The sequence below is a fragment of the Mirounga leonina genome, unplaced genomic scaffold, assembly GCF_011800145.1.
Source record: "Mirounga leonina isolate KUSES-001 unplaced genomic scaffold, KU_Mleo_1.0 Mir_118, whole genome shotgun sequence".
Classification (NCBI taxonomy): domain Eukaryota; kingdom Metazoa; phylum Chordata; class Mammalia; order Carnivora; family Phocidae; genus Mirounga; species Mirounga leonina.
In genome coordinates this window covers 6,585,599-6,602,176 of record NW_023270277.1, presented here as the reverse complement: position 1 = coordinate 6,602,176, position 16,578 = coordinate 6,585,599, and the positions used below count along the sequence as shown (strand labels likewise).

General features: G+C 45.1%; 1 protein-coding gene across 2 annotated transcripts in view; it reads right to left on the bottom strand.

The window, feature by feature from the left end:
• Positions 1-2,654: 2,654 nt before the first annotated feature.
• The window catches only part of LOC118007357 (cleavage and polyadenylation specificity factor subunit 3), a 43,625-nt gene continuing 29,701 nt past the window's right edge, over positions 2,655-16,578 (bottom strand). For both annotated transcript variants that reach the window (XM_035000414.1, XM_035000416.1), the window contains 6 exons: positions 15,860-15,958; positions 14,644-14,738; positions 12,604-12,691; positions 8,026-8,095; positions 5,129-5,225; positions 2,655-2,975 (listed from right to left, as the gene is read on the bottom strand). In XM_035000414.1, the coding sequence (XP_034856305.1) occupies positions 2,874-2,975; positions 5,129-5,225; positions 8,026-8,095; positions 12,604-12,691; positions 14,644-14,738; positions 15,860-15,958 (551 nt within the window). In that variant the 3' untranslated portion in view covers positions 2,655-2,873. The remainder of the gene's footprint in view (positions 2,976-5,128; positions 5,226-8,025; positions 8,096-12,603; positions 12,692-14,643; positions 14,739-15,859; positions 15,959-16,578) is intronic.

The window sequence follows — 16,578 nt, the reverse complement described above, 5'->3', positions numbered from 1 at the left end:
GTCCGCGGGGTGGCCGCCGAGGGGCTCCTCGAGCTGGGCTCCTTTGGCACCAACCGGCCATTTTTAGCACGTGCGATAGCAGTTGCCCCTTGGAAAGCTCATTTTTGTCCGTTTACGAAGCGGCCTCGCTGTTCGTTGGTTCATCCCGGCGGGGGCGGGGCGCACGCAGCCCCCTGCCCTCGGGGAGCCCGCAGGCCCTCCCGGAGAGGCGGTCTGGCCGCGCACCTCCCGGCACTTCCCCGGGGCCCGAAGGGAGAGCGGTCTGGCGCCGCCACCAGAGGCAACGTCACCCTCCAGGCGGGGCCAGATGTTTCCGCAAACAGCAAGAGTGTGAAGCTCGGTGGGGAGGAAGTGCTTCCGGGGGACTCGTTCATCACACGGCCATCTCTCGTTAAATAGACGGACTCAGGCATTTATCGAAGGTTTGGGCCTCAAAGAAAAACTTAAGACGTTTGCTGAAGACAGGAAGGCAAACTATTCAAGGACGAAGATGGGGTTTTGCAGGAGGGGAGAGAAATTAGGAAAGGTGGGGATCCACAGCCGAGGAGCAGGGTGGAGGGTAGAAGGATGTACAGTTTCTAGAAACCGGACTCTTGCTGAAGGCAGGCCAGGGGGTAAGATACCAGGCAGGGGGATGAGGAAGTTGAGCAGGTAGCCAGCAGGACTCTCGAGGGGCCAAGGGCAGAGCCAAGGTGGGGGCCTACTCCCAGGAGCTCCAAGACTCGTTTGCTCAGAGCCTCGCCACCTCAGCTGTGCCATGAAGTATGGCGGCTGTGACTAAAATGGGCCAGATGTTTTGAAAAAACAGCCTAAGGCGAAAACCAGACTCGCAAGGGAAGCAGTGCACCATGGAAAAGCTGACCTACCTCGCTGTGGCTGGGCCGTAAGGTGTCGGCAGAATGGCTGGAGCCGGAGAGACAGGTAGTGGGAGGCAGAGCCAAGTCTCCAGGCCAGGAGCTCCCTGGCTTCGAGAATCATCTGCGGAGCTTTAAGAATGTGCTGATAAAGGGCCCTCACTCCAGACCAACGAAGTTAACTCCTGATGGTAAGATGTGGGCCTCCGTATATTTTTGCTGCTCCCCAGGTGACTCCAGCATGTAGCCAAGGTTGAGAACACCTGGCTTAGTTAGGATGTTTGGACTTGATCCTAATTACAATGAAGCCCTGAAGGACTTTCAGTAGGGAAGGCCTGAGAGCAGGTCTGTGTATTTCAGGGAGGAGGAGCAGGGACGCTGTGGCAGGAACCAGAGGGCACAGGGTGACTGGGACTCAGAGCCACCGTGGAGAGAAGACAAGGGCAGACTCAAGAGCAACTGGAATCCTTAACTCAAATTGCTTACCTCAGGGAGAGGGACTAGGGGAAAAAGCACATTCCCTTTTTACTATATATATATTGTCTTATTAAGATATTACAGGTATGGGGGCGCCTGGGTGGCTCAGTCATTAAGCGTCTGCCTTCGGCTCAGGTCATGATCCCAGGGTCCTGGGATCGAGCCCCGCATCGGGCTCCCTGCTCCGCAGGAAGCCTGCTTCTCCCTCTCCCTCTGCCTGCCTCTGCCTACTTGTTCTCTTTCTCTCTCTCTGTCAAATAAATAAATAAAAATCTTAAAAAAAAAAAGATATTACAGGTATGTATTTTTTGTAACTTAAAAATGTTTTTAAATCTCTCAAAACCGGGGTGCCTGGGTGGCTCTGTTGGTTGAGCGACCGACTCTTGATTTCGGCTCAGGTCGAGAGATCGAGCCCCACGTTGGGCTCCGTGCTTGGCAGGAGTCTGCTGGGATTCTCTCCCTCTGCCCCTCCTGCTTGTTCTCTTGCTTTCTCTAAAATAAAATTAATCTTTAAAAAAAAAATCTATCATAAAGTCTTACATGACACCAATGGTGACCCTTAGAACTTTGGTTTGGGCCAGGGACAAAAGTGGGGTAGGGTATCTTACAGAACTATTTCAAGTAAAACTTCAGATTTGTGCACTCAAGCTTGTCACAACACAGGGAAGGAGCGCTTGGTGGCTGTAAGTCACCAAGAGGTGAGGCAAGGAGAGGACTAACAGGGTCGGCGGAGTTTAGGGACTGTGGTTGGCGGACGCCTTTAGCTTGACGGTGAGTGTGAGCGACTCTCGAGTTGGGCAGGAAGGTGAGAGCGAGTTTCTGCTCGTGCTCGCCCCCCCGCAGAGGCGGCAGTCAGACCCATGCGTGGAAGCAGACCCCAAGGACACCCCGGCTGATCTGCTCCCTCAGCACGCCGCACCCCTACACTCCTGTGCCAGTTATTTGCAAGTCTGCACGCGTCTTACACACACTTCAGGAAAATGGCCTAATGATTAATTTACACACAGAGCAATTCAACAACTCACACCTGAATCCCCTGGAACTTGAGGCATAAAAATTATAGTCTGAATATCTCTGAATTGAATGTGAATTGAGTATCTCTGAATTGAAAGAAAATATCACTGAATCCCGAAAGTCGTAATTTTACAAATGTACAAATTAAGGAATTTGCCAAGAGTATCAGGAGGGAACAGAAACGGCACTTGAGGTGACAATCTCTATTAATTCCCTTCAGAATATGGACATAAAAATACAAACCATCATGCATTTTCTTTCCTTAAAAAGGCCACGAAGACACGGATTCAGTTGCTATGAGCAGATCTGAAAGGTTTCATTGGCAGCTTAGGCAGTTTATTCAGCAAATATTTTGGAATAATGGACAGATCAGTTGGTAATTTAGCAGCACCCAAGCTGTTGGAATCAGGGCCATTTGACGTCACAAGTCACTAGGCTACTCCCGAGAAACTAAGGTATTTTATTTTAAGTCACAGAAGTGGAGTCAAGCGTTCCGAAGAAGCTCACGTAGCCGGAGGCGGCCGGCTGTCAGTGAACGGGGGTGAGGGCCTCGTACAGCCTCTGCGCGGCCAGCTCCACCATTTCCCGCAGGGATTCGTCTTCCTCGCTCCCTTCTTCGCATTCTACAGTCTGAAAGTGAAAGCACAAACAGGCCTTTCACCCTAAGTATCTACAAGTGTTCTACAGAAGACAGACTGATCCTCTTTAGCGATCCTCATTTCTGGGAGGGGCGGGGGTCACCGAAACCTGGCATCTGGGGCCCCGAGCTGTGGCCCTCAGGCCTGCAGGCGTGGGCCCGACCTGCGGAGCGCGACTGCACAATCACTGGGTCTAATTAGAGGTTAGTTTTGGAAAAAGGAATAAATGGAAAATCTAGTGAACTAGATTTAATTCAAAGCCCATAGTCTGACCCAGTAAGTTTCATTACCAGGAACTCAGTCTTTGTAATACCAATTACTTACCAAGCTCAAAATTTGTATTAAATCTGATTTAGACTAATAATCTTCTAGTAATTTCTCAGCTACAAAACACTATATGTGGTTTTAAAATTTTATCATACTATAAATATTGCTCATATTACAACTTAGTAAGGAAAGAAAAAAGTAACACCCTTAATTCTATAACCTAATGATAACTCCTGTGAACATTTCAGTGTATAACCTTCCAGGCTTTGAGCTACACATATGTATTTCTTTAAAACCAAAATGGGGTAATTTGTCATACTTGCGATCTTATTAACTTTTCTTGCCCCTCACTGATGCGGGGGGACAACTGTGCCCATCAGTGATCCCCATCGCCCTCCTGAGGATGGCTGCCTGTTACAGACCTCCGTGTCCGGGGGTGCACCACACACACAATCTATTGTGATTTCATTTAGTTTCCTACTCATGCATATTTCGGTCTCTTGCAGTTCTGCTGATGTTACAATCAATGCTAGAAGAGAAATCCTTGTATATATCTTTGCTCGAATTATTTTATTATTAACTTGTCCAATTATTTTCTTTGATTAGATGCAGTAAGGGGAATTGTGGATAAAGGTATTTACTTTTCTGAGCTTTTCTAAGCATTTCACCAACTACTCTGTGGAAAGAACGTGCCAGCTCATTTACAACCCCCTCCCGGCCCCAAACTGACCCTGATAACAAACTGTGGCCCGGTTTTCCCCGGCGCCGGGTCCAGCACTCTTGTTCATCTGTGCCCAAGTGTTAAGTAAACAGTGAGGTTTTGTACTTTCAATCCATATTTCCTCTAATTACTAGTGGATCGGAGCTGAACATCTGATTCATGTGCTTGCTGGCTGTCCAGACTTCTCTAGTGAACCACTTGGTTATATTCTTAGCTTATTTTTCTAGTGGGGTAAAATAAACTAGTGTCTCCTCAAAGCATCTATATAGTCAAAGAACATAAATTTAAAACCTATGTTGTTTGTTTAGTAGAACTGTTCTAATCTTCAAAAACAAGACTGTAAGATATACTTATTCACTTATGCTTATGAAATAATTATGCAGGATCTGTAGCGTAAGACCAGAGCAGGCCCCAAGATCTTGAATCCCATTGTTTGGAAAAGCCACTTGGATCTTGCTGGTAAAACCAGAGAACAGCTTCTCTGAAAAAATCTGGAATCAACTGGATGCCAAATAAGAGAAATGGACTCAAGCCTCTCGTGCAAAAGTAAATGACGGGGAATATACACCCAAGAACCGTGTGCTGTGCAGCAAGACGCAAGAACACTTAGGACAGGGGCGCCTGGGTGGCTCAGTCGTTAAGCGTCTGCCTTCGGCTCAGGTCCTGATCTCAGGGTCCTGGGATCGAGCCCCACATCGGGCTCCCTGCTCGGCGGGAAGCCTGCTTCTCCCTCTCCCACTCCTCCTGCTTGTGGTCCCTCTCTCGCTGTGTCTCTCTCTGTCAAATAAATAAATAAAATCTTAAAAAAAAAACCACTTAGGACAGGATGGGGAAGAAGCAAGAACGCAGGGCGCCTGGCCGGCTCGGTCAGAAGAGCATCCGACTTTTGATCTTGGGGTCGTGAGTCTGAGCCCCACACTAGGTGTAGAGATTACTAAAAAAATAAATAAGCTTGAAAAAAAAAAAAGAAAAAAAACAGGAATGTGTAACTTTACATATAATAACATAAAGCCTGTAAAAGGCAAAAATGTAGGAAATAACACTGGAAGGAAATGCCAAAATGCGGAAGTGAGCTGTCTGGTGTGAGACCAGAGATTACTTTTGTTTTAACTTTCTTTCCCAAATGTCCTGAAATGTGGGAAGGAGCAGCTACATACCCGTGTCTCCAAGTTTATATTAGCAGTTTTCCCATCCACTGTGACACTGAGAATAGAACCATCTTTTACACTTACACAGTCTTCTCCAAATATGTCCCTTAAAGATAAACAAAGATGCAATATTAGTGCAAAATGCATTAACAAGTAAGTCAAGTACATTTTTATATACCAGGGGAAAAATAATATTGAAGATAACCCCTAGTTCTGAAGTAGAATACTTCTATCTATTCCTGAGATGTATTTAATTTAACTTCACATATTTTACTAATTTTATAAAATGGTTAAAGTACACAGCAATCATTTAGTAAGACTGCTTTCTTCAGGGGCACCTGGCTGGCTCAGCTGGTAGAGCATGTGACTCTTGATCTCAGGGTTGTGAGTTCGAGCCCCACGTCGGGCCAAGCGCTTACTTAACAAAAAAAAAGCATGCTTTCTTCAGCTGGTATTATGCTATGCACTTTATACACATGATCTTAACTTACAGTTTTAGTAAGAAGCCTCTTTTACACAGGAGGAAAACAAGACCCAGGGAAGGGATTTGCCTGCAGCCCCCACGGCTGGAAGGCAGTGGGGCTGGGATTAAAATGCAGGCATCTCCACTGAACAGACTCAAGTCCGCTGCTGTCTGCTCCTCTGAATCAATTTCAAACGCCTCCTTTGAGTTAAACTCTTCACTGACCATCTGCTATGTGCCAACATCTTAGGGATGGAAGTCACTGAGACACTGCGTCTGTCGCCAAGGAGCTAGAGTTTAATCATTAATTTCCACGTCCGTCCGCATCAGTTACCCAGGCGCCTGCAACCGCCGTCCAAGCAGCAGGCTGGAGCCAGGCCGGGAAGGGCAGCCCGCGGTCTGACAAGCCAGACGGGCCGGCACTGCCCACACGGAGCCCGCGGGGTCGCGGGGAGGCCCGGCCAGCCGCCGGCTCTTTTAGGAAGTTAATGGTAATAAATACGTTTGAATAAACTTGGCTGGGTAACCTAGTTACTAAGGAAAAATGCTGTATTTTAACTACAGAAATATATTCAAAAGGTAGGGAAAAAATATCTCATGTTCATGTAATCAATTCCTGGTTTGTTTACAGAAACCAGTTAACTCCTACCTACACAATACTAAGGATTTAAACAACTGGAGTTTTTAGATTATGATTGATTGGAAGTTTAAACACCCCGGAATGTCACGTTCATGAGGCGAATGTAAGCTCTGGCTCTTTGGCTCCTGTTCCTGTTTCTCACAGTTCACGTGTGTGTGTGGAAGGGCGAGGAAGGGGGACAGGGCGGCGGCCGGGCCAGCAAGCCGCGGAGAGAAGGCGGGAGGGCGGCGGGCTGTCAGGATCGCCCGCAGCCCAGCGAGCTTCCCTCCGGCGCCACCGACTGTGCTGCCTGGGGGGGCTCAGCCCGTCCAGGGCAACACCGGTTTGCTCTCCGCGAAGCTTCCAGCACCAGCGCTGCCAGACAGCACAACTGTTCCAGTCAGGTGCCCCGCAGGCCCCGCAGGCCCGCAGGCCCAGGACACCTGCTCCGCGGAAGCGCTTTTTAACCTGGACTCCCGGGAGGGGCTGCGGGGACGGGCATCTAACCCCTCAACGACAAAGATAAAAGCGTGGGTGGCTGCGTGTTAAATTGCGCAGTCTCACCCGACTGTCCCGGGCGTCCAGGATCTCGAATGATTAGGACACTCAGGCTGGCAGGTCGGGCTTTCCGAAACTGCAGAGTGCAGCCCTCTGCAGACAAGAGTCGGGGACGGGGCGGGGGTGGCGGGCGGGGGGGGGGGGACTGCTCTGACCGCAGGGGTGGGGACACAAACACAGAAGCTGCTGCCTTTTGAATAGCACTGCCTGTCCCTGTTCCCGCCTGTGAGCTACTTTCCAGTCTGTACGACAGGGATGCTTTTTAATATCAAAATGGCAACACCAAGAACATTTTTCTGAAGATGTGTGGTAGCTTCTAGCAAGGTCACCTCTGAAAGCCTATCTGTTTTTTAAAAGCTACTAATTGGCTGCCTTAAAAGATTATCAGTGAGGAATTTGGGGGGAAGGAAGGAACAGATAGGTTAACATAAAACCTCCAATATGCAGAGGACCTTCTTTTGTTAAGACATCTAGTCAATGAACTTTCAATTTAAATACAGAGGCAGTTAATAAAAGTGAGAAAAAAAAGTAGAAGCAGTCACTCAACAAGAATTTGAGAGATACTATGTTCAAATCTTTTAATTTTCCTTTTCTTGGCATACTACATAGCTTAAATGGTGGTTATCCACTATGATGCAAGGGATTATTTTATCTGGAAAAAAAATCCCCAAATCAGTATCTAAAAAAATTTTTATTTTAAGTAGGCTCCACACCCACTGTGCGGCTTCACCTCATGACCTTGTGATCAAGAGTCACATGATCCACTGACTGAGCCAGCCAGGAGCTCCCCCAAATCAGTCTTAAAGAGTATTTGAGAAAAGGGGAAAGACCTAATATCTGGTGTTTAGAAAAATACTGAGTTTAAAGGTACTTCTTAGTTTACAGACTTATTATCTGAGAAGAGTCCAGAAGAAAACCATTCTTAACGCAGAACTCACATTTAAGGAGAACATGTATAGTAATTCTTAAAGGCACATTAACACCAGGTGAAGAGTTTAGTACTTGATCTTAGTAAAGATGTACGAATCTCAGTTGACCATGCCAGAAAGAGCTAACCAAGGTCACAGGTATTTGGAACTAGCTAGAGTGTTAGCTGGAAGGATGAGGTTCAAACCACTTTACGGATACAAACACAGACATTCAGAGCAGTTAAGAGACCTGTCTGAGCTTCACAACCATCAGTGAGCCAGAACTAAATCCCGGCCTCCTCCTTCCCGCCCTTGGCCTCACCACCCCTTATGGGGCAATAATGGGGACAATACTTACTGGAGCATGATCTCCAGCCTCTTGCTATAAACGTGCATTTCTAATTTTTTAGAAACCTTTTGTACTGCACCTGGGGAAAAAAAAAGCAACAGAGATCAATTTCCAAATTCTTATTTAGAATAGTTCCCGAGTCAATATCAGAACACAGTTACTGGTAAGATTTAAGGTGATCAACTATGGAATCCTTCAAGTGACAAACAAACCATCTACCTGCTGAGGCAAATTGCTATTTTCATCCCTTTATCTTTTGTTCTTGTTAAATGCAGAACCACAAAATGACATTTAAGATTACTTTACATTTTATTTATAATGCTCCTCAAACTTTTCCACATTTCATGTATGTGCGGAAGTAACCCTGTAACTCTAGGACTCCTGGGGCACATCCTGGCTCAGAGATCTCTGGAGCTTTCCTTTTACCTAAAACATTATATAACTTTTGCATTCTTGTACCTATACTGATTTTAATAAAATTAATATTTAAAACCATGCACCAGTTAGATCACTTAGCTTTCCCTCCCCAAAACACGGTAATCTGACAGTTCAGGAAGATGATCTGGTGTTTCAAGCGTGCCCTGGGACATCGGTAAGTGCCCCCCAGCCCATCACCCGCAGCAAAACCATGCAGAACTGTCTGGCAGTTCCTTGAAAAGCGAAACATTCAGTTAGCATATGACCCAGCAACTCTACTCCCAGGTACAGACCCAAGAGAAGTGAGAACACGTCTACACAAAAACTTGTACATCAATGCTGAGAGCAACATTATCCATGACAGCCAAATGGTAGAAACAACCCAAATGTCTATCAGCTAATGAATGGAGAGACAAAATGTGGTATACAATGGAAAATTATTTCGCCACGAAAAGGAATGAAGTCCTGATTCATGCTACAATATGGATGAAACTTGAAAGCATTATGCTAAGTGAAAGAAGCCAGTCACAAAAAACCGTGTATTATGATTCAATTTTTATGAAATGTCCAGAAGAGGTAAATCCATAGAGAGAGAAAGTAGGAGAAAAAAAAGCAAGCAGATTAGTGGCTATCTTGATTGGGGGCTGATAGCTAAAGAATATGACGTTTCTTTGTGGAGTGATGTAAGTGTTTTCAAGTTGATCATAGTGAACCTACTCTGTGGAAAAGAGCCAGACTGCCATTTTTCCTAAATTATTCTGTAAGTCAGACTACAGTTACTCTGATTGCTTTTAAATGAGGCTTTTTCCTTCTTTTTAAAAAATGCAGGTCTCACTGGTATATAACATTATATTAATTTCAGGTATACAACATGATGATTTGATATTTGTATACACAGCGAAATAATCGCAAGAAGTGCAGTTAACCATCCATCACAACCCACAGTCGCAAAAGGTTTTTCCCTTATGGTGAAATTGAGTTTTAACTGAATATACAATGAACCAGATGCCAGCCAAGAAAGCTATATAATAAAACCTTATACTTTAATTATAATCATTAATTCTGTTAAGTATTAAACAAGCACTTAACTGACATTTAAAATCCCATGAAATACATTAAAAACTATCTAAGCTATGAAACTATTAAAAGAAACTTCCCAAATTCTGAGTGCACATGTATGCATATTTGCCTATTTATCACTAATATTTATGACAAACTCCTCAGATACCCAAGATTGTATGTGTACAATGTGAAATCATAGTTATCTATGTACACCTGCCCCCAGTAGGCATGTGTGTCAGGACACAGACGTGCTGAAAACAGGTGCAGTACCAAACGGAAGGACATAATGGAACAGAAGAACATAAAAGAATGTATTTTGAAAATGCTTAAGCTTGGCTGTGTGTCCTTGATGAGAACAGGGGGATACAGAAATTGAAGGCGGGGCTAAACACACACACAGATAAAAACACAAGTTGTATTTCCAGGCTAATGTAGCACATACACTCCTTGGGTCACTGTCTTCTCTCTTTAAAATTCATCTTGTCTGCTTTCTCTCACCCTCTGTATCCAACCCAGCAGGAAAGACTGCAGGCTTGACCTTCAACCCATCTCCAGAACCCAAGCACTTTCTGCCACCCCCCCACCCGCACGGCCACAAAAGCTCTCAACTGAAACACCTGCTTTCTTTACTTGCCCTCCCAGTCTCTCAACGAGCACCAGCGCAACCCTTTAAAAACCTTCCAACATAACATGCTTCACTCAGACTACAAGTCCAAAGTCCTTAAAATGGTCCATAAAGCCCTACACTTCTGCCCCTGCTCCAAACCCTATGAAGCCGCCCTGGCGCTCACTAGACCACCAGCTCCCCGGTGCTCACTAACCATCTGCCGTGTTCGCTGCTGTGCCCTGAGCACCGAGAATAATACCTGCCCAACAGAAGGTGCTCGATAAACATTTGTCAAATGAATGCTGGCTTTGCAAGCACCTCATTGCTCCAGAAGAACAGACTCTCCTTTTCTGAATACAACACAAAGCAGGGAAGCACTAGGGAACCCAGGGCCGCCAGCTAATTCAGCACAGTTAACTCATGGAAAAAACCCTCTTGTAGCCGTTCTGCAGTGACTCCCTGGGGAGTGCCCAGACGCTAACCTTAGGAAGCAATGTTTACACTGTTGTTATTATTATTAAAAATGGATCACTAATAATATAATAGCCATTGCTGACTAGCACAGATCAGAGTAAAGGCACACTTTCACTCTGGACCAGAGTACTAAGAGAAATGCGCAATATAAAGTCAGACCCATCTAAGGTCGCTCACGCGCTCCTTCCTGTTCGACACAGACAGGACACATTTGGTGATTATCTGTTTTCGTTTTCCAGCACAGTCGCTAAGCGGCAGCTTTGTCACAGCTGCAGATGGCGTCTGGACACCAAAGTCGACAGGCTCAGGCCCAACACGCAGTGTGGAAACGGGCTCAGGGTGGCTACGACGTGACACGGCCCTGAAGACCCCCCCAGCATCCTAACACCGTTTGTGTGTAATGTCTCATATTTCAGAAAAGTACACAAATGCCTGACAAAAATACTGACATCAGGAGCTTATATCACAGGACAGACTTCATTTTACAAAAGGGTTATCAAAATGAAGTGAACAGAAAGGAGTCCGGGAGGTTAAAGCAATTCAGTTCTGAGTGTCTGATCTGAACGCAACGAAGCTAAGATACAAAGGGAAGGCCGGCTGTGTTCTCAGGGAAGTGGGCATCGATCCTGAAGGGTGTGCCCACTCAAGGCTCTGGGTTTGAACCCTTCCTTCTTGTTCTCTGCCCTCCACTCTGCCCCCCAGCGCGCCACCACTCATCGGTTGTGACGTCAGCGCAAGGAAGCTCCTCCTTCCCACACACCTCCACCTCGCGCTTTGTCCTTTGTATTTCTATCACCTAAGGAAAATGTAAAATAGGAAAATAAGAAAAACCTGACAACCGCCTTTCGCGCTGTTCCACCACATGTGTACTTCTGTGCCCGGGGACACACGCTGACACTGAGTGGGCACCCCGGGAGAACCCGGGCTCGTGGAGGTGCCATCCTACATGCACACGGGGTGGCCACTCCCCACCAGCTAATTCCACCAACATAGGTCACCGGCGGCGTCCAGATGAACGTTTTCACCATTTTTTTACTATTACTCAAAACAAATACAAGCGCTCATCAGTACCTCAGATAAGTAAGTTAGATTCGTCTAGGGGCGCCTGGGTGGCTCAGTCGTTAAGCGTCTGCCTTCGCTCAGGTCATGATCCCTGAGTCCTGGGATCGAGCCCTGCATCGGGCTCCCTGCTTGGTGGGCAGCCTGCTTCTCCCTCTCCCACTCCCCCTGCTTGCGTTCCCTCTCTCACTGTGTCTCTCTCTGTCAAATATATAAATAAAATCTTTAAAAAAAAAAAAAGATTCGTCTAGGTATTTATTCGGTTCATCATACAGACGCGGTCAGGTACAAGACAATGGATTATTAAGTATCCAGCAAAACGTTTTTTCCTCCTGCAATCAAAGACTACCTACTTGTTTATTCTTTGTAATTTCAAGGAAGAGAATCATTTTCTCAGAGCACAACCTGGTACCATGAGAAGGGTTAAAGGCTGGGAGGCTTCCCCGAATTCTTCATGGGCTACCTTCCATGCCAATGAAGCGTTACACTGAGTTATGTATAAAATAGATACAACTGGAAAGAAATAACACAGATATCTTCACTAGTGTCTTCTTTGACTGAAAATGGCTACTTAGAAAAGAAAACCTAAAGTGACTGCAAAATTGCCCTAAGGAGGGATTCCATTCTGTTCAACGGGTTTTCCTGAACACCAACAGGGCCACCGATTTTCTTATTAGACTGCTGGCTCGATTCAGCAATATTCTGGAATTTCTGATTGAGAGGACTGTGACTAAGGAATTTTATCTTAGTGTTCATGGCAACCAGATTTTCGGCAACAGCACAAATAAAGACCCAGGACAAGAAGTAAAATATGAGTAACATGCAGTGTTATGCACATATTGTATCTTGAAGGCTACAGGAGTGGAACAAGCAGATTTCAGATTCTAGGATTCTGTCTTCTGCTTTTTAGTTCACAGACCATGGGAGAAGTGAAAGAATTAATTGATAAAAATGCCATCATTCCGTACCTTTCCTTATCTTCGGGTTGGACTGGACTTCCAGTATCACGGTTGTTACTGTGTCTGCATACATGTCATTGGAAGGGTTTGCCAGCCACTGTGAAGACAAGGGCAGCTAGCAGAACGGTGTGAGCAGGGCCGGCCACAAACGCTGCGCGCGCTACCTGCGCATCCACGGACTGTACGTGCGGGACTTTGCGTCGTGCATTTCCACTGACTGAAACTAACCTGCAATTAATAATGCTGGACTTCTCTAAGATGTACTGAGTGCTTCCTCTGCGGCAAGGGCTTTATGGGCATCCCCACACTTGATCCTCAGAACACCTTCCTTTTCAGAGGTCACTTGCATGAGGTAACACAGCAGTAACTCAGGTACTGGGATCAAATGCAGATCCCTGAGCACTGGGTTTCATAAGCACACAGCATGGGAAGAAGGCGGTGTTTTTAAACACTTCCTTTTGTTTCCCACACGAAGCCTAGGCCCCTTGCCCCTGCACATGCCCAGGGCTCCAAGATGGTTTTCCTCCTCTGCCAGGTGAATGTGGGACCAGGTGAATTATTTCAGGAACAAGTGCCTTCCCTAATGTGTAAGGGGCGCCTGGGGCCTCAGTCGGTTGAGCGTGCTACTCCTGATTTCAGTTCAGGTCGTGGTCTCGGGGTCATGAGATGGAGCCCTGTGCGTGGGCTCTGCGCTCAGCAGGGAGTCTGCTTTAAGATTCTTTCCCGGGGCACCTGGGTGGCTCAGTTGGTTGAGCGACTGTCTTTGGCTCGGGTCATGATCCCGGAGTCCCGGGATCGAGCCCCGCATTGGGCTCCCGGCTCGGCGGGGAGCCTGCTTCTCATCTGACCCTCCCCCCTCTCATGCTGTTTCTCTCTCGCTTGCTCTCTAATAAATAAATAAAATCTTTTAAAAAAAAGATTCTTTCCCGCTATCCCTCTCAAAGCTTGTGCACTTTCTCTCTCCCTCTCTCCAAAAGAAATGGCCAAAATCTTAAAAAAAAAAATCTGTAAGAACAGAACAGCAGACCATCTAGATGGGGAATTTACATAGGATTCTACCTCGAGGCAGAGAAAGAGATGAGGTACTTCCCTGGATCATTTGGTTCCAGGATTCACTTTGAAAGTCCTTCTTTAAACTTAGCAGATGCCAAGTTATCAAAATCAACCATCAAATTAATTTGGTGTCTGGGTTCCAAATTCTAGCAGTAGAAATTTAAAATTCTAATAGTAGGAACCCACACAGTGGTTTCTAGCCTTTGTGTATTTGGGTCAAAGTAATATTGCTTATTTGAATTTTCAAAATTCCACTCTTAAGAGCGCTGCGTGACGTCTATTTGTTTCAAAGTAACAGAATTTGATTTTTATCTTGAGAATGTTGGATATTTTGATATAAGTGAAGACATCCAGCACTATCACAAAATTAGTTGGGACTTCTCACATGAGACCTATATTCACTACACATACTAAATATTAAGCCTTAATTTAACATTAGTTCCATTTCTTTTTTTTTTTTTAGATTTTATTTATTTATTTGACAGAGAGAGACACAGCGAGAGAGGGAACACAAGCAGGCGGAGTGGGAGAGGGAGAAGCAGGCTTCCCACAGAGCAGGGAGCCTGATGCGGGGCTCAATCCCAGGACCGTGGGATCATGACCTGAGCCGAAGGCAGACGCTTAACAACTGAGCCACCCAGGCGCCCCTCATTTCTTTTCTTTTCTTTTCTTTTCAACTAGGCTCCACACCAGGCATGGAGCCCAATGCAGGCCTTGAACTCATGACCGTGAGATCAAAACCTGAGCTGAGACAGTTGAGCTGGATGCTCAACGGACTGAGGTACCCAGTTGCCCTTCATATTAGTTTCTATGTTATTGGAACTACATAGAAAGTGCCCAGCTATGTCATATTTAAAGCTGATCTGGGCAAGAAAAATATGCACACACACACACACATATTTTTCCTGATTGAGAAGAAACAAATTTTCTCTATAATTATATGTGAAGTCTTAAAATTTTTTCCCCTCCTTGTTTAGGTAAATGATCTTATCTTACTTCTAATACCACCATTCCTGGCTCCTGTATGACAGTGATATTTTTGAATACTTTCAGAGCAGGTTTTTCTTGAATTTCTAATTCTTCCACGTCACCTGAAAAAAAGAGTATCAAGAGGTATATAATTTTCTGATAATCTTCCAGAGGCATTATTATTGCTTTGTTTATAGAAATAGCTGAAATAAATCTGATACACAATGAAAAAATTACCCATTTGTGTACTTAGATTTCAAATAACTAAGTTTTATGTGAACTGCTTGCAGCAACTGAAAGATCTCAACATGTATTAAACTCATATAACGAGGCAGGATTTACCTTGGACCTTCAACATTTTTTCAGTCACAAACTTTGGTGATTGTCAAACATGTGTTTCTATAAGAGATTTAGCCACTAGCATCTTAAAATTTAACATGAGACCAGTCAACTACTTCCAACTAGTCACTTCTGCCTTCTGTCTTCATAGACTTCATCACTCTACAGGAATATTCTGTTGTTTAAAAGGAGACTTTTCTGGTCCTCCCAGGAACCTCTTAATTAAGGGTTAATTTTATTAACTTTCTGTGTTATGACCTATAATTCTGATATGAGGATCTGAAGTAAAAGAAAAGAAGATTTTCGTTCTACTGGTTTATTTTATGGTTGTATTTTGCTACTTAAATTATGAAGAGCATATTAATATAAAGTATAATTTATTATTCAAATGTTCCTGCTTTTTAGAGGGAATCCACACCTTTTAACTTAGTCAGTGCCCCTCATTATGTTCATGCCCCAAAATCTCTAGCTCCGAATGGTCTAATATGAAAACAGAACAGGTTTGCTGTTTTACTGGCCTTTGGCCAGCAGTCATGTGTTCTTGTAAAACCTGCTGTATAGACTGGTCCTGATGGAACCAGAAAACTTATTTTCTGAATAAGAAAAGAAATAGATGAAATTTAGCACTAGCATATACTAAAGTGGATTTTAAACATGAGGAGCAAAGATTACTGATTTTAGAATTTTCAGTGGATCAAGGATAAGAAGTATAACACAATTTTAAAAATTTATGAGTACACTTTCAAAAATTCACCAAAGCTGAGAACATGTCCAAGCAAAGTACAAATAAAATTTGTGCAAATTCTGAGATAGTTACCCAAATTAAATAACATCCTTTCCCAGATATATACTTGTCTTACTCAAAAGCAGAAAACAATAGGTGCATTTTAACAAATACACACACCTGTCAATTTCTGTAGTTGGTAATAGAGCAAATTAAAAGGACCGGTATAGGGAATGGCTTGGGTCTGTTTCACAGTGCTCATGGCCAAATCAGTATAATCTGAAGAGGAAATTAGAATAAATACACTTTAAGTAACAATACTAATCACACAAAATACAATCTGCAATCTACAATCTGCGCATACAGGGGTAGAGGGAAGTTAAAGCAAGGTAAACAAGAACATGTTTTTCAGAAAGCGTACAAGGTGCTCCTTAATCTCTTTCCACCCTACATTTCCCCCTTTAACTCCTTACGCCCACCCCTGCTCCCCGACTAGTTAGCTTATGCTTCAGCTATAAGACAGCAGCCTCACTGCCCTGAGAACATTGGGTCCCTCAGGTCTCCAAGCCAGTACACACCAGCTTGTCCTCTGCTGGTTCCGGGCCTGGCCACTCCCGACAACCCTTCACCACGCAGCATAAGTGCTACAAAACCTTTCCGACTCTTCTAGACCTGTTTGTTCTCTCCTCACAAACTTAGGCACTTCTCTATGTCACTCAGCGTGGGGACTAGCTCTGGACAAGGACGCTTCTCTCATGAGGCAGCGTCCAGGGGCCGGGGCTGTGCTCTGTAGCGCATCATTGGTCCTCCAGCACCCGGCATGGTGCCTGGCCCAGAGCGGGACCGCACTCGCCGCTGGGAGGGGGACAACGGTGCCTGGCCCAGAGCGGGACCGCACT